This window comes from Carcharodon carcharias (genome assembly GCF_017639515.1).
Source record: "Carcharodon carcharias isolate sCarCar2 chromosome 24 unlocalized genomic scaffold, sCarCar2.pri SUPER_24_unloc_1, whole genome shotgun sequence".
Taxonomy (NCBI): Eukaryota; Metazoa; Chordata; class Chondrichthyes; order Lamniformes; family Lamnidae; genus Carcharodon; species Carcharodon carcharias.
The window spans coordinates 314,072-326,292 of record NW_024470584.1 but is presented as its reverse complement, the minus strand read 5'-3'; the positions used below and the strand labels follow the sequence as shown (position 1 = coordinate 326,292).

At 49.9% G+C, this 12,221-nt stretch overlaps 1 protein-coding gene across 1 annotated transcript in view; it reads right to left on the bottom strand.

Annotated features, from left to right (window-relative positions):
* Positions 1-12,221, bottom strand: part of copa (COPI coat complex subunit alpha) — a 200,148-nt gene that overhangs the window by 120,885 nt on the left and 67,042 nt on the right. The window contains exon 6 of the mRNA XM_041180630.1: positions 9,363-9,497. Coding sequence (XP_041036564.1) covers positions 9,363-9,497 — 135 coding nt within the window. The remainder of the gene's footprint in view (positions 1-9,362; positions 9,498-12,221) is intronic.

Below are 12,221 nucleotides of genomic sequence, written 5' to 3'. Positions count from 1 at the left end.
CTCCGGGTGTGTGTTAATATTTACAGGGGGTCTCCGGGAGTGTGTTAATATTTACAGGGGGTCTCCGGGTGAGTGTTAATATTTACAGGGGGTCTCTGGGAGAGTGTTAATATCGACAGGGGGGTCTCCAGAAGTGTGTTAATATTTACAGGGGTCTCCGGGAGTGTGTTAATATTTACATGGGATCTCCGCGAGTGTGTTAATATTTACATGGGATCTCTGGGAGTGTGTTAATATTTACAGGGGGTCTCAGGGTGCGTGTTAATATTTATAGGGGTGTCCGGGTGTGTGTTAATATTTACACGGGGTCCCCGGGTGTGTGTTAATATTTAGCAGGGGTGTTCCGGGAGTGTGTTAATATTTACAGGGGGTCGCCGGGAGTGTGTTAATATTTACAGGGGTCTCCTGGTGTGAGTTAATATTTACATGGGGGCTCCAGGAATGTGTTAATATTTACAGGGGTCTCCGGGAGAGTGTTAATATTTACAGGGGGTCTCCGGGTGTGTGTTAATATTTACAGGGGGTCTCCGGGAGAGTGTTAATATTTACAGGGTGTCCTCCGGAGTGTGTTAATATTTACAGGGGGTCTCCGGGAGTGTGTTAATATTTACAGGGGGTCTCCGGGAGTGTGTTAATATTTACAGGGGGTCTCAGGGAGAGTGTTAATATTTACAGGGGTCTCCGGGAGTGTGTTAATATTTACAGGGGGTCTCCGGGAGTGTGTTAATATTTACAGGGGGTATCCGGGAGTGTGTTAATATTTACAGGGGTTCTCCGGGAGTGTGTTAATATTTACAGGGGGTCTCCGGGAGTGTGTTAATATTTACAGGGGGTCTCAGGGAGTGTGTTAATATTTACAGGGGGTCTCAGGGAGAGTGTTAATATCTACAGGGGGTCTCGGGTGTGTGTTAATATTTACAGGGGGTCTCCGGGAGTGTGTTAATATTTACAGGGTGTCGCCGGGAGTGTGTTAGTATTCACAGGGGGTCTCCGGGTGTGTGTTAATATTTACAGAGGGTCTCCGGGTGTGTGTTAATATTTACAGGGGGTGTCCGGGAGTGTGTTAATATTTACAGGGGGTCTCCGGGTGTGTGTTACTATTTACAGGGTGTCCTCGGGAGTGTGTTAATATTTACAGGGGGTCTCCGGGAGAGTGTTAATATTTACAGGGGGTCCCTGGGAAAGTGTTAATATCGGCAGGGGGTCTCCGGGAGTGTGTTAATATTTACAGGGTGTCTCCAGGAGTGTGTTAACATTGACAGAGGGTCTCAGGGAGAGTGTTAATGTTTACAGGGGTCTCCGGGAATGTGTTAATATTTACATGGGATCTCCGCGAGTGTGTTAATATTTACATGGGATCTCTGGGAGTGTGTTAATATTTATAGGGGGTCTCCGGGTGCGTGTTAATATTTACAGGGTGTGTCCGGGTGTGTGTTAATATTTACACGGGGTCCCCGGGTGTGTGTTAATATTTAGAGGGGTTTTCCGGGAGTGTGTTAATATTTACAGGGAGTCTCCGGGAGTGTGTTAATATTTACACGGGGTCCCTGGGAGTGAGTTAATATTTACAGGGGGTCTCCAGAATGTGTCAATATTTACAGGGGGTCTCAGGGAGAGTGTTAATATTTACAGGGGCTCTCCGGGTGTGTGTTTATATTTACAGGGGGTCTCCAGGAGAGTGTTAATATTGACAGGGGGTCTACGGGAGTGTGTTAATATTTACATGGGGTCTCCAGGAGTGTGTTAATATTTACAGGGGTCTCCGGAATGTGTTAATATTTACAGGGGTTCTCAGGGAGAGTGTTAATATTTACAGGGGTTCTCAGGGAGTGTGTTAATATTTACAGGGGGTCTCCGGGAGAGTGTTAATATCGACAGGGGGTCTCCGGGAGTGTGTTAATATTTACTGGGGGTCTCCGGGAGTGTGTTAATATTTACAGGGGTCTCCGGGAGTGTGTTAATATTTACAGGGGGTCTCCGGAATGTGTTAATATTTACAGGGGGTCTCAGGGAGAGTGTTAATATTTACAGGGTGTCTCCGGATGAGTGTTAATATTTACAGGGGGTCTCAGGGAGAGTGTTAATATTTACAGGGGGTCTCCGGGAGTGTGTTAATATTTACAGGGGGTCTCCGGGAGTGTGTTAATATTTACAGGGGTCTCCGGGTGTGTGTTAATATTTACAGGGGGTCTCCGGGAGTGTGTTAATATTTACAGGGGGTCTCCGGGAGTGTGTTAATATTTACAGGGGGTCTCCGGGAGTGTGTTAATATTTACAGGGGGTCTCCGGGAGTGTGTTAATATTTACAGGGGGTCTCCGGGAGTGTGTTAATATTTACAGGGGGTCTCCGGGTGTGTGTTACTATTTACAGGGTGTCTCCGGGAGTGTGTTAATATTTACAGGGGGTCTCCGGGAGAGTGTTAATATTGACAGGGGGTCTCTGGGAAAGTGTTAATATCGACAGGGGGTCTCCGGTAGTGTGTTAATATTTACAGGGTGTCTCCGGGAGTGCGTTAACATTGACAGAGAGTCTCAGGGAGAGTGTTAATATTTACAGGGGTCTCCGGGAGGGTGTTAATATTTACATGGGTTCTCCGCGAGTGTGTTAATATTTACATGAGATCTCTGGGAGTGTGTTAATATTCATAGGGGGTCTCCGGGTGTATGTTAATATTTACAGGGTGTGTCCGGGTGTGTGTTAATATTTACACGGGGTCCCCGGGTGTGTGTTAATATTTAGAGGGGTTTTCCGGGAGTGTGTTAATATTTACAGGGGGTCTCCGGGAGTGTGTTAATATTTACAGGGGGTCTCCAGAATGTGTCAATATTTACAGGGGTTCTCAGGGAGAGTGTTAATATTTACTGGGGGGCTCCGGGTGTGTATTTATATTTACAGGGGGTCTCCAGGAGAGTGTTAATATTGACAGGGGGTCTACGGGAGTGTGTTAATATTTACATGGGGTCTCCAGGAGTGTGTTAATATTTACAGGGGTCTCCGGAATGTGTTAATATTTACAGGGGTTCTCAGGGAGAGTGTTAATATTTACAGGGGTTCTCAGGGAGTGTGTTAATATTTACAGGGGGTCTCCGGGAGAGTGTTAATATCGACAGGGGGTCTCCGGGAGTGTGTTAATATTTACTGGGGGTCTCCGGGAGTGTGTTAATATTTACAGGGGTCTCCGGGAGTGTGTTAATATTTACAGGGGGTCTCCGGAATGTGTTAATATTTACAGGGGGTCTCAGGGAGAGTGTTAATATTTACAGGGCGTCTCCGGATGAGTGTTAATATTTACAGGGGGTCTCAGGGAGAGTGTTAATATTTACAGGGGGTCTCCGGGAGTGTGTTAATATTTACAGGGTGTCTCCGGGAGTGTGTTAATATTTACAGGGTGTCTCCGGGTGTGTGTTAATATCGACAGGGGGTCTCCAGGAGAGTGTTAATATTTACAGGGTGTCTCCGGGAGTGTGTTAATATTTACAGGGGGTGTCCGGGAGTGTGTTAATATTTACAGGGGGTCTCCGGGAGTGTGTTAATATTTACAGGGGGTCTCCGGGAGTGTGTTAATATTTACAGGGGGTTTCCGGGAGTGTGTTAATATTTACAGGGGGTCTCCGGGAGAGTGTTAATATTACAGGGGTGTCCGGGAGTGTGTTAATATTTACAGGGGGTCTCTGGAGTGTGTTAATATTTACAGGGGGTCTCGGGTGTGTGTTAATATTTACACGGGGTCCTCCGGGAGTGTGTTAATATTTACAGGGGTTTCCCGGAGTGTGTTAATATTTACAGGGGTCTCCGGGAGTGTGTTAATATTTACAGGGGGTCTCCGGGAGTGTGTTAATATTTACAGGGGGTCTCCGGAATGTGTTAATATTTACAGGGGTTCTCCGGGAGAGTGTTAATATTTACAGGGGGTCTCCGGGAGTGTGTTAATATTTACAGGGGGTCTCCGGGTGTGTGTTAATATTTACAGGGGATCTCAGGGAGAGTGTTAATATTTACAGGGGGTCTCCGGGAGTGTGTTAATATTTACGGGGGGGTCTCCGGGAGTGTGTTAATATTTACAGGGAGTCTCCGGTTGTGTGTTAATATTGACAGGGGGTCTCCGGGAGTGTGTTAATATTTACAGGGGTCTCCGGGAGTGTGTTAATATTTACAGGGGGTCTCCGGAATGTGTTAATATTTACAGGGGGTCTCAGGGAGAGTGTTAATATTTACAGGGTGTCTCCGGATGAGTGTTAATATTTACAGGGGGTCTCAGGGAGAGTGTTAATATTTACAGTGGGTCTCCGGGAGTGTGTTAATATTTACAGGGGGTCTCAGGGAGCGTGTTAATATTTACAAGGGGTCTCTGGGTGTGTGTTAATATTTACAGGGGGTCTCCGGGTGTGTGTTAATATTTACAGGAGGTGTCCGGGAGTGTGTTAATATTTACAGGGGGTCTCCGTGTGTGTGTTACTATTTACAGGGTGTCTCCGGGAGTGTGTTAATATTTACAGGGGGTCTCCGGGAGAGTGTTAATATTGACAGGGGGTCTCTGGGAAAGTGTTAATATCGACAGGGGGTCTCCGGTAGTGTGTTAATATTTACAGGGTGTCTCCGGGAGTGTGTTAACATTGACAGAGAGTCTCAGGGAGAGTGTTAATATTTACAGGGGTCTCCGGGAGTGTGTTAATATTTACATGGGATCTCCGCGAGTGTGTTAATATTTACATGGGATCTCTGGGAGTGTGTTAATATTTATAGGGGGTCTCCGGGTGTATGTTAATATTTACAGGGTGTGTCCGGGTGTGTGTTAATATTTACACGGGGTCCCCGGGTGTGTGTTAATATTTAGAGGGGTTTTCCGGGAGTGTGTTAATATTTACAGGGGGTCTCCGGGAGTGTGTTAATATTTAGAGGGTTTTTCCAGGAGTGTGTTAATATTTACAGGGGTTTTCCGGGAGTGTGTTAATATTTACAGGGGGTCTCCGGGTGTGTGTTTATATTTACAGGGGGTCTCCAGGAGAGTGTTAATATTGACAGGGGGTCTACGGGAGTGTGTTAATATTTACATGGGGTCTCCAGGAGTGTGTTAATATTTACAGGGGTCTCCGGAATGTGTTAATATTTACAGGGGTTCTCAGGGAGAGTGTTAATATTTACAGGGGTTCTCAGGGAGTGTGTTAATATTTACAGGGGGTCTCCGGGAGAGTGTTAATATCGACAGGGGGTCTCCGGGAGTGTGTTAATATTTACTGGGGGTCTCCGGGAGTGTGTTAATATTTACAGGGGTCTCCGGGAGTGTGTTAATATTTACAGGGGGTCTCCGGAATGTGTTAATATTTACAGGAGGTCTCAGGGAGAGTGTTAATATTTACAGGGCGTCTCCGGATGAGTGTTAATATTTACAGGGGGTCTCAGGGAGAGTGTTAATATTTACAGGGGGTCTCCGGGAGTGTGTTAATATTTACAGGGTGTCTCCGGGAGTGTGTTAATATTTACAGAGTGTCTCCGGGTGTGTGTTAATATCGACAGGGTGTCTCCAGGAGAGTGTTAATATTTACAGGGTGTCCACGGGAGTGTGTTAATATTTACAGGGGGTCCCCGGGAGTGCGTTAATATTTACAGGGGGTCTCCAGAATGTGTTAATATTTACAGGGGTTCTCAGGGAGAGTGTTAATATTTACAGGTTGTCTCCGGGAGTGTGTTAATATTTACAGGGGGTCTCCGGGTGTGTGTTAATATTTACAGGGGGTCTCCGGGAGTGTGTTAATATTTACAGGGGGTCTCCGGGTGTGTGTTAATATTTACAGGGGGTCCCTGGGAGTGTGTTAATATTTACAGGGTGTCTCCGGGAGTTTGTTTATATTTCCGGGGGTCTCCGGGAGTGTGTTAATATTTACAGGGGGTCCCTGGGATTGTGTTAATACTTACGAAGGGTATCCGAGAGTGTGTTAATATTTACAGGGGGTCTCCGGGAGTGTGTTAATATTTACAGGGGGATCCCGGGAGTGTGTTAATATTTACAGGGGGTCTCCGGGAGTGTGTTAATATTTACAGGGGGTCTCAGGGAGAGTGTTAATATTTACAGGGGGTCTCAGGGTGTGTGTTAATATTTACAGGGGGTGTCCAGGAGAGTGTTAATATTGACAGGAGTCCCCGAGAGTGTGTTAATATTTACTGGGGTCTCCAGGAGTGTATCAATATTTACAGGGGTTTCCGGGAGTGTGTTAATATTTACAGGGGTTCTCTGGGAGTGTGTTAATGTTTACAGGGGGTCTCAGGAGTGTGTTAATATTTACAGGGGGTCTCCGGAGAGTGTTAATATTTACAGGGGGTCTCCGGGGAGTGTGTAATATTACAGGGGGTCTCGGGAGTGTGTTAATATTTACATGGGCCTCGGGAGTGTGTTAATATTTACAGGTGGTCTCCAGGAGAGTGTAAATATTTACAGGGTCTCCACGGGAGTGTGTTAATATTTACAGGGTGTGTCCGGGAGTGTGTTAATATTTACAGGGGGTCTCCGTGTGTGTGTTAATATTTACAGGGGGTCTCCGGGTGTGTGTTAATATTTACAGGGGGTCTCCAGAATGTGTTAATATTTACAGGGGTTCTCAGGGAGAGTGTTAATATTTACAGGTTGTCTCCGGGAGTGTGTTATTATTTACAGGGGGTGTCCGGGAGTGTGTTAATATTTACATGGGATCTCTGGGAGTGTGTTAATATTTATAGGGGGTCTCCGGGTGTGTGTTAATATTTACACGGGGTCCCCGGGTGTGTGTTAATATTTAGAGAGGTTTTCCCGGAGTGTGTTAATATTTACAGGGTGTGTCCGGGAGTGTGTTAATATTTACAGGGGGTCTCCGGGAGTGTGTTAATATTTACAGGGGGTCTCCAGAATGTGTTAATATTTACAAGGGTTCTCAGGGAGAGTGTTAATATTTACAGGGTGTCTCCGGGAGTGTGTTAATATTTACAGGGGGTCTCCGGGTGTGTGTTAATATTTACAGGGGATCTCAGGGAGAGTGTTAATATTTACAGGGGGTCTCCGGGAGTGTGTTAATATTTACGGGGGGGTCTCCGGGAGTGTGTTAATATTTACAGGGAGTCTCCGGGAGTGTGTTAATATTTATAGGGAGTCTCCGGGAGTGTGTTAATATTTACAGGGTGTCTCCAGAATGTGTTAATATTTACAGGGGGTCTCAGGGAGAGTGTTAATATTTACAGGGGGTCTCCGGGAGTGTGTTAATATTTACAGGGGTCTCCGGAATGTGTTAATATTTACAGGGGGTCTCAGGGAGAGTGTTAATATTTACAGGGGGTCTCCGGGAGTGTTTTAATATTTACAGGGGTCTCCGGAATGTGTTAATATTTACAGGGGTTCTCCGGCAGTGTGTTAATATTTACAGGGGATCTCCGGGAGTGTGTTAATATTTATAGGGAGTCTCCGGAAGAGTGTTAATATTTACAGGGTGTCTCCAGAATGTGTTAATATTTACAGGGGGTCTCAGGGAGAGTGTTACTATTTACAGGGGGTCTCCGGGAGTGTGTTAATATTTACAGGGTGTCTCCGGGAGAGTGTTAATATTTACAGGGGGTCTCCGGGAGAGTGTTAATATTTACTGGGTTTCTCCGGGAGTGTGTTAATATTTACAGGGTGTGTCCGGGAGTGTGTTAATATTTGCAGGTAGTCTCCGGGAGAGTGTTAATATTTACAGGGGGTCTCCGGGAGAGTGTTAATATTTACAGGGGGTCTCCGGAATGTGTTAATATTTACAGGGAGTCTCAGGGAGAGTGTTAATATTTACAGGGGGTCTCCGGGTGTGTGTTAATATTTACAGGGGGTCTCCGGGAGTGTGTTAATATTTACAGGGGGTCTCCGGGTGTGTGTTAATATTTACAGGGGGTCTCAGGGAGTGTGTTAATATTTACAGGGTGTCTCCGGGTGTTTGTTAATATTAACCGGGGGTCTCCGGGATTGTGTTAATATTTACAGGGGGTCCCCGGGTGTGTGTTAATATTTACATGGGGTCTCCGCGAGTGTGTTAATATTTACAGGGGGGGTCTCCGCGAGTGTGTGAATATTTACATGGGATCTCCGGGAGTGTGTTAATATTTACATGGGATCTCCGTGAGTGTGTTAATATTTACATGGGATCTCCGGGAGAGTGTTAATATTTACAGGGGGTCCCCGGGTGTGTGTTAATAATGACAGGGGGTCTCCGGGAGTGTGTTAATATTTACAGGGGGTCTCCGGGAGTGTGTTAATATTTACAGGTGGTCTCCAGGAGAGTGTTAATATTTACAGGGTCTCCACGGGAGTGTGTTAATATTTACAGGGTGTGTCCGGGTGTGTGTTAATATTTACAGGGGGTCTCCAGAATGTGTTAATATTTACAGGGGGTCTCAGGGAGAGTGTTAATATTTACAGGGGGTCTCCGGGTGTGTGTTAATATTTACAGGGGGTCTCCGGGAGTTTGTTAATATTTACAGGGGGTCTCCAGGAGAGTGTTAATATTTACAGGGTGTCCACGGGAGTGTGTTAATATTTACAGGGTGTGTCCGGGAGTGTGTTAATATTTACAGGGGGTCTCCGTGTGTGTGTTAATATTTACAGGGGGTCTCCGGGTGTGTGTTAATATTTACAGGGGGTCTCTGGGAGTTTGTTAATATTTACAGGGGGTCTCCGGGAGTTTGTTAATATTTACAGGGGGTCTCCAGGAGAGTGTTAATATTTACAGGGTGTCCACGGGAGTGTGTTAATATTTACAGGGTGTGTCCGGGAGTGTGTTAATGTTTACAGGGGGTCTCCGGGTGTGTGTTAATATTTACAGGGGGTCTCCGGGAGTGTGTTAATATTTACAGTGGGTCTCCGGGAGTGTGTTAATATTTACAGGGGGTCTCCGGGTGTGTGTTAATATTTACAGGGGGTCTCAGGGAGAGTGTTAATATTTACAGGGGGTCTCAGGGAGTGTGTTAATATTTACAGGGGGTCTCCGGGAGTGTGTTAATATTTACTGGGGGTCTCCGGGAGTGTGTTAATATTTACAGGGGGTCTCCGGGTGTGTGTTAATATTTACAGGGGGTCTCCGGGAGTGTGTTAATATTTACAGGGGCTCTTTCTATCTCTGTCTTTCTCTCTCTGTCTCTCTTTGTCTCTGTCTCTCTGAATATGTCTATGTTTCTCTCTGTCTGTCTCTCTATCTGTCTCTCTATCTGTCCCTATCCCTCTCTATCTCTCTCTATCTGTCTCGCCCTCTCTTTCTGCCTGTCTCCGCCTCCTTCTCTGCCTCTCATCTGTCTTTCCCTCTGTCTCACCTTCTCTCTGCCTCTCTCTATGCCCCTCTCTGTCTTTCCCCCACCCTCTCTCTGTTTCCCTGACCTTGCAGCCATGGGATGAGATGATGCGTAGGTCCGCTGGGATGCGATCTCCCCCCTTCACCTCCACCAGGTCGCCAGTCACAACCTGCTCGGCGTTGATCTGAAGTTTCTCGCCTTCTCGAATCACCAGGGCTTGCTGTAGAGAGGAAACAGGGAGAGAGAGAGAGAGAGAGAGAGATGCGGGGGAGAGGACAAGGGGAGAGAGGGGAGGGGGAGATGGAAGAAGGAGGGAGGGTAAGAGGGAGTTAGTAAGAAATAGAGAGCGAGCAAGACAGGGAGGGAGAGAGCGGTTGGGGAAACAGAGGTAGGTGGGAAGGCCGAGAGGTGGGATGGGTGGGGTGGGGAGACGAGAGAGGGAGAGAGGCGGGGTTGGAGGAGAGAGGATGGGGGGATACGGAGATATAAAGAGAGAGAGGAAGAGACAAAGAGAGACAGAGGGAGAGGGTGGGTTCGGGAGAGAGGGTGGTCGGGAGAGAGGGTGGTCGGGGGTGGGGAGGGGGTTGGTGGGGAGAGAGAGAGTTGGGGAGGGAGAGGGAGATGGGGGGGGGGGGTGCAGAGAGAGTGGGGGATGGAGAGGGAGTGAGGCAGAGAGAGAGAGTGGCCGGGGGAGAGAGGGAGAGTGGGGGAGGAAGGCAGAGTCGGGGAGATGAGAGAGTGAGGCAGAGACAGAGTGGTTGGGTCAGAGAGAGGGGGAGGGAGAGAGAGTGGAGGGTGGGGGAGGGAGAGAGGGTGGGGGAGGGAGAGTCGGGGAGGGAGAGAGGGTGAGGGAGAGAGAGGGTGAGGGGGCAGGGGAGTAGAGGTTAATGAAGAGTGGGAAAGTGAGAATGAGGTGAGGGTTGGAGGGAGAATGAGGTGAGGGTGGGAGGGAGAGGGAGGTGAGGGTGGGAGGGAGAGGGTGGTGAGGGTGGGAGGGAGAGGGAGGTGAGGGTGGGAGGGAGAGGGAGGTGAGGGTTGGAGGGAGAGGGAGGTGAGGGTGGGAGGGAGAGGGAGGTGAGGGTTGGAGAGAGAGGGTGGTGAGGGTTGGAGGGAGAGGGAGGTGAGGGTGGGAGGGAGAGGGAGGTGAGGGTGGGAGGGAGAGGGAGGTGAGGGTGGGAGGGAGAGGGAGGTGAGGGTTGGAGGGAGAGGGAGGTGAGGATGGGAGGGAGAGGGAGGTGAAGTTTGGAGGGAGAGGGAGGTGAGGGTTGGAGGGAGAGGGAGGTGAGGGTTGGAGGGAGAGGGAGGTGAGGATGGGAGGGAGAGGGAGGTGAAGTTTGGAGGGAGAGGGAGGTGAGGGTGGGAGGGAGAGGGAGGTGAGGGTTGGAGGGAGAGGGAGGTGAAGTTTGGAGGGAGAGGGAGGTGAGGGTTGGAGGGAGAGGGAGGTGAGGGTTGGAGGGAGAATGAGGTGAGGGTGGGAGTGAGAATAAGGTGAGGGTTGGAGGGAGAGGGAGGTGAGGGTGGGAGGGAGAGGGAGGTGAGGGTTGGAGGGAGAGTGAGGTGAGGGTGGGAGGGAGAATGAGGTGAGGGTGGGAGGGAGAGGGAGGTGAGGGTTGGAGGGAGAGGGAGGTGAGGGTTGGAGGGAGAGGGAGGTGAGGGTTGGAGGGAGAGGGGAGGTGAGGGGTGGAGGGAGAAATGAGGTGAGGGTGGGAGGGTGAGAATAAGGTGAGGGTTGGAGGGAGAGGGGAGGTGAGGGTGGGAGGGAGAGGGGAGGTGAGGGTTGGAGGAGAGGGAGGTGAGGGTGGAGGGGAGAATGAGGTGAGGGGTGGGAGGGAGAGGGGAGGTGAGGGTTGGGAGGGAGAGGGAGTTGAGGGTTGGAGGGAGAGGGAGGTGAGGGTTGGAGGAGAATGAGGTGAGGGTGGGAGGTGAGAATAAGGTGAGGGTTGGAGGGAGAGGAGGTGTGAGGGTGGGAGGGAGAGGGAGGTGAGGGTTGGAGGGAGAGGGAGGTGAGGGGGGGAGGGAGAATGAGGTGAGGGTGGGGAGGGAGAGGGAGGTGAGGGTTGAGGGAGAGGGAGGTGAGTGTTGGAGGGAGAGGGAGGTGAGGGTTGGAGGGAGAGGGAGGGAGGGGTTGGAGGGAGATGTGGTGAGGGTGGGAGGGAGAGGGAGGGTGAGGGTTGGAGGGAGAGGGAGGTGAGGGTTGGAGGGAGAGGGAGGTGAGGGTTGGAGGGAGAGGGAGGTGAGGGTGGGAGGGAGAGGGAGGTGAGGGTTGGAGGGAGAGGGAGGTGAAGTTTGGAGGGAGAGGGAGGTGAGGGTTGGAGGGAGAATGAGGTGAGGGTGGGAGTGAGAATAAGGTGAGGGTTGGAGGGAGAGGGAGGTGAGGGTGGGAGGGAGAGGGAGGTGAGGGTTGGAGGGAGAGGGAGGTGAGGGTTGGAGGGAGAGGGAGGTGAGGGTTGGAGGGAGAGGGAGGTGAGGGTTGGAGGGAGAATGAGGTGAGGGTGGGAGTGAGAATAAGGTGAGGGTTGGAGGGAGAGGGAGGTGAGGGTTGGAGGGAGAGGGAGGTGAGGGTGGGAGGGAGAATGAGGTGAGGGTGGGAGGGAGAGGGAGGTGAGGGTTGGAGGGAGAGGGATGTATGAAGAGAGATGAGAGGGAATATTAGAAAAATGTCTACAAGTCAAACCCCCCCCCGACCCCCTCCCCCCACACTTGAGACCCTCCCCCCCGAGCCCATCCCCCCACACTCGAGACCCTCCCCTCCTGAGCCCATCCCCCCACACTGATCCCCTCCCCCACACTGAACCCCCTCCTCCTACCCCAACATTGAACCCCTTACCCCACACTGAACCCCCCCTCCTCCTACCCCAACATTGAACCCCTTACCCCACACTGAACCCCCCCTCCTCCTACCCCAACATTGAACCCCTTACCCCACACTGAACCCCCCTCCTCC